This window comes from Chiloscyllium plagiosum, unplaced genomic scaffold, assembly GCF_037043375.1.
Source record: "Chiloscyllium plagiosum isolate Xiang-an unplaced genomic scaffold, Cpla_swu_hap1 HiC_scaffold_31, whole genome shotgun sequence".
In the NCBI taxonomy this organism is placed as follows: Eukaryota; Metazoa; Chordata; class Chondrichthyes; order Orectolobiformes; family Hemiscylliidae; genus Chiloscyllium; species Chiloscyllium plagiosum.
In genome coordinates this window covers 54,674,806-54,695,333 of record NW_028270169.1, presented here as the reverse complement: position 1 = coordinate 54,695,333, position 20,528 = coordinate 54,674,806, and the positions used below count along the sequence as shown (strand labels likewise).

General features: G+C 49.1%; 1 protein-coding gene across 1 annotated transcript in view; it reads right to left on the bottom strand.

The window, feature by feature from the left end:
- The window catches only part of ankfy1 (ankyrin repeat and FYVE domain containing 1), an 81,513-nt gene extending 61,427 nt beyond the window's left edge, over positions 1–20,086 (bottom strand). The window contains exons 1-3 of the mRNA XM_043718811.2: positions 20,071–20,086; positions 11,543–11,735; positions 2,345–2,463 (exon numbers count right to left, since the gene is read on the bottom strand). Coding sequence (XP_043574746.1) covers positions 2,345–2,463; positions 11,543–11,735; positions 20,071–20,080 — 322 coding nt within the window. The 5' untranslated portion in view covers positions 20,081–20,086. The remainder of the gene's footprint in view (positions 1–2,344; positions 2,464–11,542; positions 11,736–20,070) is intronic.
- Positions 20,087–20,528: the final 442 nt, after the last annotated feature.

Sequence of the window (20,528 nt, the reverse complement as noted above, 5' to 3'; positions counted from 1 at the left end):
CCTCTGAACCCTTGGCCCAAAAGTCTATTATATAGTCCTGAGCAGACATATCAAATGAACATTCCACAGTCCACTGGGGTGACAGAACTCCAAAAACCAACACCTCCAAACAAATATTTTTCATCTCAGTCCCAACTGCATGACCCCTTACCCTATGACCTTTACCTTTTAGGCAGAGGAAACAGTTTCCTCAAATCTACTCTATTAAGTTGGAAGTCACAACACCAGATTATAGTCCAACAGGTTTATTTGAAATCAAGCTTCCAAAGCCCTGCTTCTTAGTCACGTGAAGTCTACCGTCAGCTAAAAACGTCACTTCCAACATAACCAGTCATTTCCTAAAGTTCACAGAATATAGGCCTACTTTATTCAGAGGTCAGCCCTCTTACTTCAGAAAATCAGTCTAGTGAACTTCTGTCGTACCCTCTCAGATCGGTATGCCCTGCTTTTGGAAAAGAGAAAATGGTACACAGTATTCCAGATACAGTCTCACTAAAGGCCTGTATTAGTGTAACATGAGTTCTTTATCCTTGTATTTCAACAGCTTTTCAATAATGGTGACATAGTAGCTGCCTTATAAACCACTTGAACTTGCAAGTCAACTTTTTTCGATTTGTGTACAATGACACCATTCAAATATTAACATGGCCGTTTACATTTTCTCCTGTCATGGGGATCATTCCAGAATTGAGGGAATTCTCGAAAATCAAGACAAAAGCATTCACCACTTGCATTTAAAAAAAAATAAACAAACTAATGTGGACCATTAGATCAGAGGTCCATCAACTTGTAGATGCGTTAAATTTTGCCTAAACTAATGGGTAGAACTGCAAGGTGGCCAGAGAAAGAATTTCAGGATGGACCCTCCCCATATTTTAGGTATTTGTCTGTAAAACTAGAGGAGAACCCAAGTCTGGTACTTACTCATGCTTTGGGCATCGTGAAAAAGAAATGCCAGAAATTCAGCAAGGGATAACATGACATTGCCAGATGTTGTCAGAACTTCAAGCCACAGATATACACATAATCGCCCAGGTCTCAGGCCCAAACTTAGTTCAGATTATTGCTAAAAACAAATGGGTGGCCACATCATTAGGCTGCCAGCTGACACTCGAAGATTGGTGCCAGCATCTTCAGTAAGTGTTGCAGTCATGAGCAAACATCCACAACCCATCTGCACTTATGATGGAAGGAAGGCCATTGATGAAGCAGTTGGTTGGGCCTTGGACACTATCCTGAGGAACTCCTGCAGAGAAGTCCTAGAGACTGACCAACAACCACAACCATCTTCCTTTTGTGCTGGGTATGACTCCAAAAATTGAAGAGTTTTTCCACCGAGTTCCACTGACTCCAGTTTAGCGAGGATTCCTCAAAACCACACATGCTTATGGCATGCCTCAATATTAATTCTTTTAATAAACCAGTACATTAAGGCCCCTATGGATTAGTTATTTGAACAGGCTGTGCTTAATATAAAACACTCATTGTATAATTTTTGTTTAACCAAGCTGCAACAGCACAGATTACTTTTTCGACAAACACTCCAAAAATCAGTGCTACATTTAAAGGAAAAAATAAAGAGAGATATTGAATGGACGCGGTCAGCTATAAATGAAGCTCAGATAGTTCACTCATTTTAAAACAGAATCAATAAAATGGGTCTATATTCTTTGGAGTCAAGAGTGTGGTGCTAAAAAAGCACAGCAGGTCAGGCAGCATCCAAGGAGCAGGAAAAAATCAACATTTCTGGCAAAAGCTTTTGCCCGAAACGTCGATTTTCCTGCTCCCCAGATGTGGGCTGACCCACCGTGCTTTTCCAGTGCCACACTCTCTATTCTAACTTCCAGCTTCTGCAGTCCTCATTTTCTCCTACATTCTCTGGAGTTTAGAAGAACGAGATGAAGTGTCTAAAATACTGAGGTGGCTTGACAAGGGAGATCCTAAGAGGTTGCTCCTCTGGACTAAAAAGAGGAGAGCTAAGGGTCATCTCAGGATAAGGGGTCATCTGTTTGGGGCTGACAATGAGGAGAAATTCCTACACCCAAACGCTCAGGAAACTCGAATTCGTGACTCCACAGGGTCCCAGTCACTCAGTGCTCATATTTAGGGTTGGATTAATAGAATTTTTGAACAATAAAGCGAATCCAGAGTCATGGACAGGATAGAGTTGATACTTGAGAAGAGTCATTGACTAGTGGGCGCAGTTCTAGAAGCACAAAGATCAAGACTTGGTATAGATTATAAGTCTGTAACATAAAATCAAAGATGTTGAAAGCAACTGGATAGTAATGCAGTATGAGTAAGAGACCAAAAACCGCTTTCTGAATCCATCCTGCACACCAACCTGACAGGTCAAGTTCACTGACAGAAGCAAGATTTGCCAGGCTCCAGGTATCACTGCGTGCTGCCAACACAAATTTGTGAACATTGATGTATCTTTCTCCAACCTTCACTTTCAGGTCACTGCAAGATAAAAAAAAAAAGTGTTTGTCATTTTGTCGGAAACTGGCCTACAGAGCAATGAGCCGAGCACATGGTGCTAGATAAGTACAGCAGGTCAGGCAGCATCCAAGGAGCAGAAGAATCGACGTTTCAGGCAAAAGCCCTTCATCAGGAATGAGGCACGTGGGCTGGGACAGTCCACACCTTCTCCTACAGAGCGACGAGCGATTGTAAAGAAACCCCTACTTGAAAACTGCTCAGCAGGATGAGACGTTGGAAAATATTGAGAATGAGCAATGGCAAAATTGAGGGGCTGGATGCAATCCAACCAGTTTAGGAAAATCAAGGCATGAAGCAAGTTGCTTCAAACATGGAGGGGACATTGCAACAACAACAATAAAACAAAAAAGAATAAATTGAGGCAAATGACCAAATTAAATGAGAAATAAGTTCATCTAATATTCAACCAGTCTGTTTTAGATGCAGAATCGATCAACTGAAAAATACCAAAGCTTCGCAGGGATCATGCTGTTAACTTAATGGGTTCTCCAGCAAAGTGTTATAGAAACAAAAAACTGACCCACTGGGAGTGAACTCATGCCCACTGTTGAGATGACAATTTATTAAAGATGCACACAGGTTAAAGCAACTGACTAAGAAAGCAGAAGTTAAACCTTTCGATTCACTGCAATAAAATAATTCATAACTAAAAAGATCACAAGGTTAAAAATATCAGTCTTTACTTTGTCTTGCCTCTCCCAGCTAGTCGCAGCACTCAACTGCATCCCAAGCAATTCCACTTCTAATGGAGCAATAATGGCACAAAAATTAATTTAATATACTGATCACTGAATACACAGCCATCAATCCCAAGTTTCTTTCACAGGTTCATTACATTCGCCTTCTTAAAGGATTCTAGATCTTTATCAATGTTAACAACCCTAGATGATATCGGAGAGACCTTCTTTCCAGACTACTGCATCCTTCCTTCCTGTTAACTCTGACTTAACATATAAAAGATAACGTAAGATATGCTGAGGCATAAAAGATAATCAGAGGGTTAGACTGGGTGGACAGAGAGCCTTTTTCCTTGGATGACTATGGCTAGCACAAGGGGATATAGCTTTAAATTGAAGGGTGATAGATATAGGACAGATGTCAAAGGTAGTTTCTTTACTCCGTATTAGGGGCATGGAACGCACTGCCTGCAACAGTAGTAGACTCACCAACTTTAAAAAGGACATTTAAATGGTCATTGGATAGGCATATGGATGAGAATAGATAGTGTAAGTTAGATAGGCTTCAGATTGTTTCCACAGCTCAGCGCAACATTGAGGGCCAAAGGGCCTGGATTGTGCTGTAATGTTCTATGTTCTAAGACTAGGCCGGGCCTTGTACTGCACAACCTCCTCTCACAGGCAATCCCTTAGTTCCTGAATGACTAGAATTGGACATAGTATTCAAGATGCGATCTGATCCTAACAATGAACAAGTGAAGCATGAACTATAAAGCTACTCAGCATCTTGTTTCCTTTGTTGAATACAGACTGCAATGCAGACCAATAAAATCCTTGGATCTTCCAAATGTTGCTGACTTCACATTGTCATTTTATGAAATACTGTATGTTGGAAGAGTGAATATGTATACAAACTCTATGTTACATTTTATTAACATTTCCTCGCTTCCAAGCTGTTGCTATTCTCAATTTAAATTGCTTCACACTTATTGCCTGAAACTTCTGAAGCCAAAATCACTAGTAAATTCCCAACTGGAAAGTTTCACAATGATTATAAAGGCCGTGCAGGATTTAGCCACTTCAGCAGTGTGCAAACATCAGTCATTATACATTAATAATGACTGGCTCATGGATCAAACTTCCTGACCCTATAGACTAATTCTGAGCCAGTTTTTCTCCTCCTTACTGTAAACCACATCATCTCTGGCATCAAGTGGTATTAAAATTGCCAACATGCTCAAATCAGCATTTGTTTTCTAAAATGTAGGCTTTAAAAAAAAAATAGAATTCTTCAATGCAATTGTCCTCCTATTTAAAATGAGCCACTGCCACTGCCAGAGTAGTCCTGGATGTGCACCAGTTACATGACTGGAGAGAGGAAAGTCAAGGCTCGTACAGCATAAAACCCATATCCCACTTCTTAGAGATATTCACTTCATCCTATTAAAAGCTTTCCCCAGAGACTAAACTTCTCTTCCAAATACTCATTCAATTCTCTGAAAAGTTAATACTGAATCTGCTTCTATTGTCCTTTCAGTGCTTTCCCATTTACAACTCAGTGCTTTAAACACGTTTCTTCATCTCATCACTGGCTTTTATTTGCCAAACGTCTTCACTATCTGTCATCTGGTTACTGACTGTGCCGCCACTGGGAACAAATCTCTCCTCTTCACTTCAAAAAAGCAACATACCGTAAATCTGAAACGATAGAAAGTGCCAAAAATACTCAGGCCATCCAATGTCTGTGCAGAGACAGTCAACTCCTCAATTCAACTGTTTACCTCAGAATCCTTACATCAGATACCCAAAAATTCTGACAAAGAGTCAGTGATCAGAAATGTTTTTCTCCCACTTCCAGATTCTGGAAGACCTGAACATTGCCAACATTTTCTCCTTTTAACATTCTCTACTTAAAGGAAAACAAGCCCAATTTGCCAAATATTAATTGAATTTCCACATATACTTCAAATAGTCTTCCACATATACTTCATCCACCCTTTCCCAAAGTGGGGGACTCAATTACTAGGGTCACAAGTTCAAAGTGAGGGGGGGAAGTTTAAGGGAGATATGCATGGAAGGTTCTTTACACAGAGGGTGGTGGGTGCCTGGATCCCTTTGCCAGTAGTGTGGTAGAGGCAGGCACAAGAGCATCATTTAAGACATATCTAGATGGATAAATGAATGAGCAGCAAGCAAAGGGATACACACTCAAAAATAGGTGATGGTTTAGAAAAAGGATCTGGATCAGCACAGGCTCGGTGGACCAAAGAACCTGTTCCTGTGCTGGAATTTTCTTTGTTCTGTACTACCCTCATGAGTTGTCCATTATTTCAAATAGACACAATCAGGTGAAACAAACAGGAAAAGCCTTTAATAAATAAAACAAAGCTCAGATTCATATATACTCTACATGTACCAGGAATGGATTTTGGTCCTGATTGATGCCCTTTGTTAATTCTTGGTAATTTCCTTGATGATCCTACATTAGTCCAGTAGTCACTTTCATTGCTTGAATTTATAAAAGTCTGGGGTTTTGTTAGTTATGACTTTACTTTATACTCTCTTCAGCTTTTTATTGTTATATAGTCATAGAGATGTAGAGCAGAAACAGACCCTTCAGTCCAACTTGCTCATGCCGACCAGATATCCCAACCCAATCTAGTCCCACCTGCTAGCACATGCCCCTAACCCCTCCAAACCTTTCCTATTCATATACCCATCCAAATGCCTCTTAAATGTTGCAATTGTACCAGACTCCACCACTTCCTCTGACAGCTCATTCTATACATGTACCACCCTCTGCATGAAAACATTGCCCCTTAGATCTCTTTTATATCTTTCCCCTCACCCTAAATCTATGCCCTCTCGTTCTGGACTCTCCACCCCAGGGAAAAGACTTTGCCTATTTATCCTATCTATGCCCCTCATGATTTTATAAAACCTCTATAAAGGTCATCCCTCAGCCTCCGACGCTCCAGGGAAAACAGCCCCAACCTGTTCAGCCTCGCCCTACAACTCAAATCCTGGCAACATCCTTGAAAGGGTTCAGAAAAAAGGTTTACAAGTTTCACAAATTCTTTCCGATAGGAAGGAGACCAGAATTGCATGCAACATTCCAACAGTGGCCTAACCAAAGTCCTGTACAGCCACAACATGACCTCCCAACTCCTGTACTCAATACTCTGACCAATAAAGGAAAGCATACCAAACACCGCCTTCACTATCCTATCCACCTGCAACTCCGCTTGCATGGAGCTATGAACCTGCACTGCAAGGTCTCTTTGTTCAGCAACACTCCCTATGACCTTACCATCAAGTGTAAAAGTCCTGCTAAGATTTGCTTTCCCAAAATGCAGCACCTCACATTTATCTAAATTAACCTCCATCTGCCACTTCTCAGCCCATTGGCCCATCTGGTCCAGATCCTGGTGTAATCTGAGGTAACTCTCTTTGCTGTCCACTACACCTCCAATTTTGGTGTCATCTGCAAACTTACTAACTGTACCTCTTATGCTCGCATCCAAATCATTTATGAAAATGACAAAAAAGTGGATGACCCAGCACTGATCCTTGTGGCACTCCACTGGTCACAGGCCTCCGGTCTGAAAAACAACCCTCCACCACCACCCTGTCTTCTATCTTTGAGGAGAAAGTGAGGTCTGCAGACGCTGGAGATCAAAGTTGAAACTTGATTGCTGGAACAGCACAGCAGGTCAGGCAGCATCCAGGGAACAGGAGATTCGACGTTTCGGGCACAGGCCCTTCTTCAGGAATGAGCAGAGAGTGTGCAGGAGAAGATAAAAGGTAGGGAGGAGGGACTTGGAGGAGGGGCATTGGAAATGTGATAGGTGGAAAGAGGTCAAGGTGAGGGTGATAGGTCGGAGTAGGATGGAGGCGGAGAGGTCAAGACGACGACTGCAGGTCAGGAAGGCGGTGCCGGGCTGGAGGGATTCGGCTGAGACAAGGTGGGGGGAGGGGGGATGAAGAAACTGGTGAAGTCCAAGTTCATCCCCTGCGGTTGGAGGGTTCCCAGTCGGAAGATAAGACGCTCCTCCTCCGACCGTCGCGTTGTTGTGGTTTGGCGGTGGATGAGTCCAAGGGAGTCGCGGAGGGAGTGGTCTCTACGGAAAGCTGATAGGGGAGGGGAGGGAAATATATCCTTGGTGCTGGGGTCTGTTTGGAGGTGGCGGAAGTGACGGCGGATGATGCGCTGTACATGGAGATTGGTGGGGTGGTAGGTGAGGACCAGTGGGGTTCTGTCCTGGTGGCGGTTGGAGGGGTGGGGCTCAAGGGCAGAGGAGCGGGAAGTGGAGGAGATGCGGTGGAGGGCACCGTCGACCACGTCGGGGGGGAAATTGCGGTCCTTGAAGAAGGAGGCCATCTGTGTTGTACGTATTTTGAACTGGTCCTCCTGGGAGCAGATGCGGCGGAGACGAAGGAATTGGGAGAATGGGATGGCGTTTTTACAGGGGGCAGGATGGGAGGAGGTGTAGTCCAGGTAGCTGTGGGAGTCGGTTGGTTTGTAGTAGGTGTCCGTGTTGATTCGGTCGCCTGAGATAGAAACAGAAAGGTCTAGGAAGGGGAGGGAGGAGTCCGAGACTGTTCAGGTGAATTTGAGGTCGGGGTGGAAGGTGTTAGTGTAGTGGATGAACTGTTCAACCTCCTCATGGGAGCACGAGGTAGCGCCGATACAGTCATCAATGTAGCGAAGGAAAAGATGGGGGGTGGGGCCAGTGTAGTTGCGGAAGATGGATTGTTCCACATACCCTACGAAGAGGGAAGGAAAAGATGGGGGGTGGGGCCAGTGTAGTTGCGGAAGATGGATTGTTCCACATACCCTACGAAGAGGCCTCCTCTATATTGGGGAGACAGGCCGCCTACTTGCGGAGCGATTCAGAGAGCACCTCTGGGCCACCCGGACGAACCAACCCAACCACCCTGTAGCACAGCATTTCAACTCCCCCTCCCACTCCACCGAGGATATGCAGGTCATTGGACTCATCCACCGCCAAACCACAACAACGCGACGGTCGGAGGAGGAGCGTCTTATCTTCCGACTGGGAACCCTCCAACCGCAGGGGATGAACTTGGACTTCACCAGTTTCTTCATCCCCCCTCCCCCCACCTTGTCTCAGCTGAATCCCTCCAGCCCGGCACCGCCTTCCTGACCTGCAGTCTTCTTCTTGACCTCTCCGCCTCCATTCTACTCCGACCTATCACCCTCACCTTGACCTCTTCACACCTATCACATTTCCAGCGCCCCTCCTCCCTACCTTTTATCTTCTCCTGCTGAACACTGCTTCTCCTGCTCATTCCTGAAGAAGAACCTGTGCCCGAAACGTCGAATCTCCTGTTCCCTGGATGCTGCCTGACCTGCTGTGCTGTTCCAGCAATAAAGTTTCAACTTCTATCTTTGAGCCAGTTCTGTATCCAATTGGCTAGTTCTCCCGGTATTCCGTGAGATCTAACCTTGCTAATTAGTCTCCCAAGGGGAACCTTGCCGAATGCCTTAAGTCCATTTGATCACATCTACCGCTCTGCCCTCGATCCTCTTTGTTACTTCTTCAAAAAAAAACTCAAGCGAGTTTGAGAGACATGATTTCTCACGTACAAAGCCATGCTGACTATCCATAATCAGTCCTTGCCTTTCCAAATGCGTGTACATCATGTCCTTCAGGATTCCCTCCAACAACTTGCCCACCACCAGTGGTCAGGCTCACCGGTCTACAGTTCCCTGGCTTGTCTTTACCGCCCTTCTTAAACAGTGGCACCATGTTAGCCAACCTCCAGTCTTCCAGCACCTCACCTGTGACTATCAATGACACAAATATCTCAGCAAGAGGCCCAGCAAACACTTATCTAGATTCCCACAGAGTCCTAGGGTACTCCTGGGGATTTATCCACCTTTACCTATTTCAAGACATCCAGCACTTTCTCCTCTGTAATATGGACATTTTGCAAGATGTCACCATCTATTTCCCTACAGTCTACATCTTCCATATCCTTTTCCACAGTAAATATTGATGCAAAATACTTAGTATCTCCCGCATTTTCTGCAGCCCCACACAAAGGCCGCCTTGCTGATCTTAGAGGGCCCTATTCTCTCCCTAGTTACCCTTTTGTCCTTAATCTATTTGGAAAAACTCTTTGGATTCTCCTTAACTGTATTTGCCAAAGCTTTCGCATGTCCCCTTTTCTCCCCCCTCCCGATTTCCCTCTTAAGTACACTGCTATTGCCTTTATACTCCAAGGATTCACTCGATATATCCTGTCTATATCTTACATAACCAAATCCTCCCATTTTCCAGCCATTCCTTGACCTGCGAACCTCTGCACCAATCAGCTTTTGAAAGTTCTTGCCTAATACCGTCAAAATTGGCCTTTTTCCAATTTAGAACTTCAACAATCAGGTCTATCCTTTTCCACCACTATTTTAAAACGAATAGAATTATGGTCACTGGCCCCAAAAGTGCTCCCCCACTGACACCTCAGTCACCTGACCTGCCTTATTTCCCCAAGAGTAGGTCAGATTTTGCACCTTCTCTAGTAGGTTCATCCACATACTGAATCAAAACGTTCTCTTCTACACACTTAACAGATTCCTTTCCATCTAAACCCTTAACACTATGGCAGTCCCAGTCTATGCTTGGAGAGTTAAAAATCCCTGTCATAACCACCCTTGGGTCACTGCAGACTTGATGGGCTGAATGGCCTCATTCCACACTTGAAATTCTATGAATTATTAAAAGATGAACTAGATTGCTGCATATCTAACACCGTGCAATCAACACCTCAAAAATCAAAATTAAAACTTCTGCTGTAAAGAGCTAGACGTGAAATGAAAGCCCATGTTTTTAATCATACAAAACAACTATATTTAAGGATCCATTTCCTGAAAGATGCACACACTTTGCTCTATTAGGTTGTAAGTGTAAACAGGTATGGCTAAAGTGCATTATAGATGGCTTTGCTGGTCTGCAGCCAGTTTTGAACTCCACTTTACGCATTCACTTCAGCCAATGGTGATGCATTTTTCCTGAAATCAACATTATGCCACGAATGATGAATTTCTAAATCCAGAAGAAGGAGCTCTTTCTACATTGCAGTAACGGGACAACACTTATTTCACAGGTCAGGGATCTTCCATATTAACTGTGAACATAGATCTAATCAAAACAACCTAGAAAACCAAACCGGAATCTTGGTTCGTAAAATAATCTTTAAAAAATAGCTAGCATTACTACTGCTGCCTGATGATTCCTGGCAGAGTGCACATTCAGGAGAATGGAAGAGCTGCTGACCAATCTTACTTCAAGATATATGAGAAAAATCAGCACAAAACAGATAGAAGCATTCTCTTCCTTCTGTTGCTCCCAGCCGAGAAAATGGACATTCCTACGGTCCCCTTATAAACACAGAAGACTGATATATTAAGTAGAAACTAACTGCAATGATTAAGAGGTACACAGTAAATATGCAGACAATTTTTAGAATCCATGATTATAATGCATAATCCAAGCATTTACAATCAAAAATATTTATCACTATGCCATCCAGGAATAAGTACACTCATTATGCAGTTCGTTTTGTGGGATCAATCCAACCAACCAGTCTGAAAAAGGATGCATCTCAGTAAGAGTGCTGTGCGCTGAAAAGACAGGAAGTCCCATTCAGACCGGTTGGCACTAGAGCCAACAAGCTGAAGAGGCACTCAAGGTTAATTTGTGGCACAGGATTAGAGCACCATTGCTGGAGTATAGATATTCTGACATCAATGGTCAACTTGTGATTTTTACGGAAAAAGAAATCTGGTCGACAGCTCAATTATAATAGTAAAGCAAATTTTGTTTTAACCAGTATCTTATCAGCCAGCACTCAAACTGGCAAAAGTTACACACCTCAGATACCAGATGTTTACCTATTATCTCGATCTCAGAGTAAAGATTAGAGTGGTGCTGGAAAAGCACAGCAGGTCAGGCAGCATCTGAGCAGGAAAAAAAATCAATATTATTTCGGGCAGGAGCCCTTCATCAGGATCTCAGTAGTCAGTTGAAAGCGAGAGAGTGAGAAGACTCTCTGCAAGCAAGTTTTATTTAAAGCAAACTTGCATTATTAAGTGATTTATGCTGTAAATAAGTACTATAGTGATGTGCATACCCCTTACATTACATTTCTATTACTTAATGTGTGTTTTTAATATTGATTTCATGGATCTCTTGATCAACTGGAATATTTGATCAACCTGCACATTCCTGGTCCCCTAGGTACCAGTTAACATAATGTCTGTAGTTTCTATCAGTTTAACAGACCTGATTATGTCCCAACATCCAATCTCTTAGCACAGTCAATGCATTAAGAATTACCTGTATTGTTCTTGCTGGTAAAGCTCAGACACAATAGACAGCAGTCGGCAAATGAAGGAGTCACTAGAATTCTCTAGGTTGGATGTGGCTGCAAGCATGGTACATCTCTTCTCAGTCTGTGCCAGCTTCTGTTGCATTTTCACATACTCCTGGCGGAGAAGTGCCAGGTGTTTCTGCAGCTTAGCAACCTCCTCTGTATTAAATAGCACAAGAACAGTCAGACAATGAAACACAAAAAAAAAATATAAGTGACAAGTAACTCACTGACCCTAGTGCTAAGAAAACTTAAAGCCTTTGCTAAATTGCTTTAATGTGCATTTCACAAATTCTCAGTTTTCTTGTTTATTCTGCAAAAAGTTAAAAAATACCCAATTTGTTGTGCTACTGCTACAGACTATCCAGGGTCTAGGGTCCGTAAAAAGGTTTTTAAGCTTTGGCATAGAGGGTACAGAGGTTTCCACATAAATCAGCAACTGCCCCCTAATTTGTCAGGTTCAACCTATCAGTCTAATCGCATGAGCAAATTTAAAGAAGGAATTAGCACAGTAATTCCAGTGGTGGAGGGAATGCAGATGGACAAAGCCAAGCATATAGTAATATAACTGCTCAGATACAATACCTTAGTTAATTTTCTTTTGCCTGCACTCCTCCTGCTTCTACAATCCTTTCATCATAGAGAGGGCAGACTGTCTAACCATTGAGTGAAAATGGTACACCCACCCCCATTACATCTTGCGGATCACCACTCAGCTTCAAGAGCAAAAATCAAACCAGAAATCAGATGCAGCACATCACAGGTATAACGACACCCACTCCACCAGCCTCCATATACACAAGGGACTGAATAGATTAGTGCTGGTGCGACACGGTGGCACAGTGGTTAGCACTGTGCGCCAGAGACCCGGGTTCAATTCCCAACTCAGGCGACTGACTGTGTGGAGTTTGCACATTCTCCCAGTGTCTGCGTGGGTTTGCTCCGGTTTCCTCCCACAGTCCAAAAATGTGCAGGTCAGGTGAATTGGCCATGCTAAATTGCATTTAGTGTTAGGTAAAAAGGAGTAAACGTAAGGGAACGGGTGGGTTGCGCTTCGGCGGGTCGGTGTGGACTTGTTGGGCCGAAGGGCCTGTTTCCACACTAAGTAATCTAATCTAATCAAATACAGGCAATACTGGAGAAAAGGTTTTTCTCTCCACTGATGCTGCCAGACATGCTGAGCTTCTTCAGCGTGGTGTTTGTTGAAGATTTCCAGCATCCTCAGCTTTTTGCTCAGTGATTTGCTCATGGCTGCAGTGGAGCAGTGAATACGATGTTTAATCCCACCTCCCATTTAGTGCCGCTGAACCAGTAAGAAAATAATTAATGGAACCACTCACTCATCAATATTCCCATTTGATGCCAAAACCAGAGCAGAGGTGCTGTACATCTGCCCTGGGACAAACAATATTAAAAAGTCAACCGAACATGGACACTATAGAGTCAGAAATCCCACGAGCATTCCGACTCTCACAGGGACAGCCGGCACCATCTCACGCAACCCCAGAAGCAGATATTTAGAGTCAGAGTCAGAGAGATGTACAGCACAGAAACAGACCCTTCAGTTCAACTCACCCATGCCGACCAGATATCCTAACCTAACCTAATCCCATTTGCTAGCACCTTGCCCTCTAAACTCTTTCTATTCATATACCCATCCTGACGCCTTTTAAGTGTTGTAATTATATTAGCCTCCACCACTTCCTTTGCCCACCACAGTGAAAAGGTTGCCCCTTAGGTCTCAAATTTTTCCCTCTCAACCTAAGCCTATGCCCTGAAGTTCCCAACCCCGGGAAAGACCTTGTCCACTTATCCTACCCACGCCCCTCATGATTTTATAAACCTCTACAAGTCTAGTCGAAGTGGGCTTTACAACTAACCTGGATTCAAGTCCCACCCAGATGTTAAAACACACTTTACAGCAAAGACCATTGTATAGCAGTTAGGACACCTCTGATCACTGTCCAGTCATCAAACAGCTGAAGGCAGTGGGTACAAAGTCTATGACCCCAATAATACCCTAATTCCTGAAGCCAAGCCCCCAGCCACATGGCACAAAAGCTGCAACACTAGCAATGCAGAAAACTGCCTTGTACATTCTGACCAAAAAAAATGATGAGACCAACTCAGTCAATTATTGGCACATCAGTTTAACCATCGTAGTCAGCGAAGTGATAAAAGGGATTCTAATCCCTGTCCTCAAACAGGACCTGCTGAGAAAAACCAGCCCATTGAGACTCCAGTGGAGTTCTGTCAAGATCACTCAGCTCCTGACCCTCATTACAACCTTGATCTAAATATGGACTACACAGTCAAATTCCAGAAGGGAGGCAAGTGTGAATGCCCTTGACCAGTAAGGGCGTATTTAACAGTGTCGCATCAAGGAGCCCTAGTAAAACTAGGGTCAATGGGAATTAGGGGACAAACACTCATTGTTAGAGCTGTACCTGGCACATAGCAAGATGGTTGTGGTTGTTAAGGGTCAATCATTTCAGCTCCATCTCTGCAGGAACTGCACAGGATAGTGCCCTAAGCCTAATCATCCTCAACTGCACCAGGTGGTCAGAAGCAGAAGTGGACACGTACAGTTTGTGCTCAAGGAGTCAGAAACACTGCTTAACATTGCAAGGTCTGGACAACATTCATGTTGGGGGCTAATAAGTGGCAAGCAATCTTTACAATGCAAGTGTGAGGCAGTGACCATTCCAACAAGAAACTTATTTTTTGACGTTCATGGCATTCCCAACACAATCACCCATTATCCATACTCTGGAAGTCACCACTGACCAGAATTGAATTTGACTAGCCATATAAGTTTTGTGGCTCAAGGACAGGTCAGAGGCTGAAATTCCACAGCAAATAACCAACGTCCAGAACTTCCAAAGCCTATTCACCATGTACAAGGCACAGGTCAGGGGTGTGATGGATTCGACATCGGCACTGATATGTACAGCTCCAACACTATAATAAGCTTGACTCAGAACAAAGATGCCCATTTGATCAACACGCAACTGTCACTTCAAAACACTGTGCATGAGGCAGCAGGGAGCATTATCTAAACGTTTCAATGCAGCAAGGCAACACCCACAACCCAAAGTTAAGGCCTACAAAGATAAGGCACTCATTACATGATGAATTTAGACATTTGTTTCACCCATTGTGAGTGGCTAAAGTGAAGGGTACAGATGCACTTAAGGGGAAGCCAGATATTCTCCTTTTCTTTCTCCCTTGGATATGCTGATAGTGAGATGGAAAAAAGATGGGCACAGACTCATGTAAATGTACTATCAGCACAGACCAGTTGGTCAAATAGCTGGTATGTTGTAAGTTTATGCAATCAAATAGACAATGATAGTTAAAATTCCAATCTGTTGTCATGAGTCACCACTACTGATGCAAGAGAAAGAACAACCAGTGATGAGAGATCAGTCAGAGCCTGTGTGTTTCATATGCAATCTTGGGAGGGCACACCACCAACAAGGGCCAATATTCGTCGCTCACCTTTAACTACCTTTGAGAAAATGGCCAATAGTCTTCTAGAGCCTCAAAACAAAATATGTCATTGCACCCACAGTGTCACTGAGAAAGGAGTTCAAAATTCTGGCACAATAACAAAGTAATGTTGATCTCTTTCCTAATCAACTTGACTGTGCACAAGTTCAAGAGGGGAAATAGCCTATTCCTATTTGTTACTCTATTTGCCATTTCCTTTGCAATGTAAATGGCCTTGAACTTGGTTCCCCTCCTTTTTCCATTTCATTAGAGTGTACCTTATCTATAACATCTCCAGAAGAGGTGGGCATATTTTCTGTCAGTTCTTGGTCATTTTACCTCAAGTCAACCAGTGTCATCTACCAACATCACCCCATTGCCAATTTAAAATGTTTACTTCATGTTTTTCCATCCTCACCATTATTCACCTGAACCTTACAATACAAAAATCATGCATGCCAAAGTGCTCCTTATAGACTCCTGGCTACCTCATTTCACAGTCACCCATAAACACTTCTGCTCTGGTTGAGATGAACCATTTCAGAGATCCCTCCCCAACCTTTACCCTTTACTCCAACACAACCCTAGTCAACACTTGGGTAATTAAAAGTTCCCTTTTCCCTCCATCAGATTTTCCTGCAAATTTATTCCTCTCACTAAGAGATGAAGCATGATCATAGCCTTTGTTTTACCCAGCTCTAAACAGATGGATTCAGACTCTAAATGCTTCAAAGGAAGTCATTTTTTCTAATGTTATAATCAATACTCCCACTCCATCTCCCTTTTCTCATTTATGAACACTGTCTCCTTGATGTACATAATCATTTTTTAAACCACATTTCTGCTTTTGCTACTTTATCAGATGCCCACTTTTTTTGCACTTGTAGATCACTAACCTTGTTCACCATAAGGAGCTTGTTTAATGTATTGCCGAGTCCTTTTCCAGTCTGCTCCTTTCTCATATGGTACTGTTCCCTTCTATACTACAACACCATATTCCCATTTTATGCATCTTATTCCTCCTTTCTACCTGTTGGTTCCCAGCCTCCCTCTAAATTTAGTTTCAATCCACCTCAATCACACTAATAAATCACCCTGGTCTCAGAACGATAGAGGTCAGACCCATCCCTTTGGATGGAAGGGTGGCACGGTGGTGAGCACTGCTGCCTCAGAGCACCAGGGATCCAGGAACTATTCCAGCCTCCAGTGACTGTCTGCGTGGAGTTTGCCCATTCTCCCAGTGTCTGCGTGGGTTCACTACAGTTTCCTCCCACAATCCAAAGATGTGCAGGCCAGGTGAACTGGCCATGCTAAATTGCCAATAGTGTTAGGAGCTTTAGTCAGAGACAAATATAGGGAATGGGTCTGGGTGGGTTACTGTTCAGAGGGTTGGTGTGGACTGGGGCAGGGGGACGCAGTGGCCTATTTCCACACCGTGGAGAATCTAATCTAAATTACCCCCTTCTACTCAAACAATCTCAATGGCCCAACAGGTAGAAACCATCTCACCTCAAGCAAGTAGCACAGAGAGGAAACACAGATTACCCCATTGGGGGGGGGGGGGGAGGAGAAGAGGATGGGGCTGTGTGTGTGGGGGGGGAAGGAGGGGGGGGGGGGCTGTGTGTGTGGGGGGGGAAGGAGGGGGGGTGGGGCTGTGTGTGTGGGGGGGGAAGGAGGGGGGGTGGGGCTGTGTGCGTGGGTGGGGGGGAAGGAGGGGGGGTGGGGCTGTGTGCGTGGGGGGGGGGAAGGAGGGGGGGTGGGGCTGTGTGCGTGGGGGGGGAAGGAGGGGGGTGGGGCTGTGTGCGTGGGGGGGGAAGGAGGGGGGTGGGGCTGTGTGCGTGGGGGGGAAGGAGGGGGGTGGGGCTGTGTGCGTGGGGGGGAAGGAGGGGGGGTGGGGCTGTGTGCGTGGGGGGGAGGGAGGGGGGGTGGGGCTGTGTGCGTGGGGGGAGGGAGGGGGGGTGGGGCTGTGTGCGTGGGGGGGGAGGGAGGGGGGGTGGGGCTGTGTGCGTGGGGGGGGAGGGAGGGGGGGTGGGGCTGTGTGCGTGGGGGGGGAGGGAGGGGGGGTGGGGCTGTGTGCGTGGGGGGGGAGGGAGGGGGGGTGGGGCTGTGTGCGTGGGGGGGGAGGGAGGGGGGGTGGGGCTGTGTGCGTGGGGGGGGAGGGAGGGGGGGTGGGGCTGTGTGCGTGGGGGGGGAGGGAGGGGGGGTGGGGCTGTGTGCGTGGGGGGAGGGAGGGGGGGTGGGGCTGTGTGCGTGGGGGGAGGGAGGGGGGGTGGGGCTGTGTGCGTGGGGGGAGGGAGGGGGGGTGGGGCTGTGTGCGTGGGGGGAGGGAGGGGGGGTGGGGCTGTGTGCGTGGGGGGAGGGAGGGGGGGTGGGGCTGTGTGCGTGGGGGGGAGGGGGGGTGGGGCTGTGTGCGTGGGGGGGGAGGGGGGATGGGGCTGTGTGCGTGGGGGGGGAGGGGGGATGGGGCTGTGTGCGTGGGGGGGAGGGGGGATGGGGCTGTGTGCGTGGGGGGGGAGGGGGGATGGGGCTGTGTGCGTGGGGGGGGAGGGGGGATGGGGCTGTGTGCGTGGGGGGGGAGGGGGGATGGGGCTGTGTGCGTGGGGGGGGAGGGGGGATGGGGCTGTGTGCGTGGGGGGGGAGGGGGGATGGGGCTGTGTGCGTGGGGGGGAGGGGGGATGGGGCTGTGTGCGTGGGGGGGGAGGGGGGATGGGGCTGTGTGCGTGGGGGGGGAGGGGGGATGGGGCTGTGTGCGTGGGGGGGGAGGGGGGATGGGGCTGTGTGCGTGGGGGGGGAGGGGGGATGGGGCTGTGTGCGTGGGGGGGGAGGGGGGATGGGGCTGTGTGCGTGGGGGGGGAGGGGGGATGGGGCTGTGTGCGTGGGGGGGGAGGGGGGATGGGGCTGTGTGCGTGGGGGGGGAGGGGGGATGGGGCTGTGTGCGTGGGGGGGGAGGGGGGATGGGGCTGTGTGCGTGGGGGGGGAGGGGGGATGGGGCTGTGTGCGTGGGGGGGGAGGGGGGATGGGGCTGTGTGCGTGGGGGGGGAGGGGGGATGGGGCTGTGTGCGTGGGGGGGGAGGGGGGATGGGGCTGTGTGCGTGGGGGGGGAGGGGGGATGGGGCTGTGTGCGTGGGGGGGGAGGGGGGATGGGGCTGTGTGCGTGGGGGGGGAGGGGGGATGGGGCTGTGTGCGTGGGGGGGGAGGGGGGATGGGGCTGTGTGCGTGGGGGGGGAGGGGGGATGGGGCTGTGTGCGTGGGGGGGGAGGGGGGATGGGGCTGTGTGCGTGGGGGGGGAGGGGGGATGGGGCTGTGTGCGTGGGGGGGAGGGGGGATGGGGCTGTGTGCGTGGGGGGGGAGGGGGGATGGGGCTGTGTGTGGGGGGGAGGGGGGAAGGGGCTGTGTGTGGGGGGGAGGGGGGAAGGGGCTGTGAGGGGGGGAGGAGGGGGGGAGGAGGGGGGGAGGAGGGGGGGAGGAGGGGGGGAGGAGGGGGGGAGGAGGGGGGAGGAGGGGGGGAGGAGGGGGGGAGGAGGGGGGGAGGAGGGGGGAGGAGGGGGGGAGGAGGGGGGGAGGAGGGGGGGAGGAGGGGGGGAGGAGGGGGGGAGGAGGCTGTGTGTGTGTGGGGGGGGAGGAGGGGGGATGGGGCTGTGTGTGGGGGGGGAGGAGGGGGGGAGGAGGGGGGGAGGAGGCTGTGTGTGTGTGGGGGGGGAGGAGGGGGGATGGGGCTGTGTGTGGGGGGGGAGGGGGGGGGATGGGGCTGTGTGTGGGGGGGGAGGGGGGGGATGGGGCTGTGTGTGGGGGGGGAGGGGGGGGAATGGGGCTGTGTGGGGGGGGAGGAGGGGGGATGGGGCTGCGTGTGTGGGGGGGGAAGGAGGGGGGATGGGGCTGTGTGTGTGGGGGGGGCAGTGGGTGTGGGGGGGGGAGGGCAGTGGGTGTGGGGGGGGATGGGGCTGTGTGTGTGGGGGGGGAGGGGGGGGAGGGGGGGGGAGGGGGGGGAGGGGGGGAGGGGGGGGGAGGGGGGGGGAGGGGGGGGGAGGGGGCTGTGTGTGGGGGGGGGGGGAGGGCGGTGTGGGGGGGGATGGGGCTGTGTGGGGGGGATGGAGGAGGGGGGGCCTGTGTGTGGGGGGGGAGGAGGGGGGATGGGGCTGTGTGGGGGGGGGAGGAGGGGGGATGGGGCTGTGTGGGGGGGGATGGGGCTGTGTGTGTGGGGGGGGCAGTGGGTGTGGGGGGGGAGGAGGGGGGGAGGGCAGTGGGTGTGGGGGGGATGGGGCTGTGTGTGTGGGGGGGGGAGGGGGGGATGGGGCTGTGTGTGGGGGGGGGGGCAGTGTGGGGGGGGATGGGGCTGTGTGGGGGGGATGGAGGAGGGGGGGGCCTGTGTGTGGGGGGGGAGGAGGGGGGATGGGGCTGTGTGGGGGGGAAGGAGGGGGGATGGGGCTGTGTGTGGGGGGGGGGGAGATGGTGGGGGGATGGGGCTGTGTGTGGGGGGGGGAAGGAGGGGGGATGGGGCTGTGTGTGTGGGGGGGGGGAAGGAGGGGGGATGGGGCTGTGTGTGTGGGGGGGGAAGGAGGGGGGATGGGGCTGTGTGTGTGGGGGGGGGGAAGGAGGGGGGATGGGGCTGTGTGTGTGGGGGGGGGAAGGAGGGGGGATGGGGCTGTGTGTGTGGGGGGGGAAGGAGGAGGGGGGAGGAGAGGGGGGGAGAGGGGTGGCTGTGTGTGGGGGGGGGAGGGGGGAGGGGGGAGGAGAGGGGGGGAGGGGGGAGGAGAGGGGGGGAGGGGGGAGGAGAGGGGAGGAGGGGGGGGGGGAGGGAATCTGGGGAAAGGGGGTCGGCACTGGCTGCGGGTGGGGTCGCTCTCCGCTCCGGCTCGGGGGGAGCCGCAGAGTCGGCCCGGTGACCACGGCCGCTCGGGTGTGTCCGGGCACGGAGGCTGCATCGCTCGGCCCCTGGCTCCCCGCCGCCCAACACAGAACCCGCGCCCCCGCCTGAAGCCGCCGCGGCGCTGACAGCTCCTACCTTCCGCCATGTTGGCCCCGGCCGCTCTCGCGATAACCAACCCCTACCTCCCCCTGTAAAAATGGTAGCGCCCGGGTCAGGGGCGGGGCCTCACTTAAAGCGGGACTGCCCCGACTTTAATAGAGTCTCTCGCCCTTAATCCATGCAGCTCATCTCCTGTTCACTTCTAATCTCACAGAACTTGTTAGCACTTTTTGTTTGCATTTTAAACACTGCATCCATGAAGTATGAGGATTATAAATTGTACAGTTGAAAATAGTAGTTCACAATAAAATTGAATGTTTTAGAGAAACAAGGTTAACGTTTCCAGTCAAACATAACTCTTTTGAGAATTTTTAGCATGCTACTTTATTCATTGTGTTGCTGATGGATAAAATTAAAGTATTCAACGCCAAGAAGTAGAATCATACATCACTGGATATTACAAAATCCATCAAATTCAACTCTGATGCTTGGAG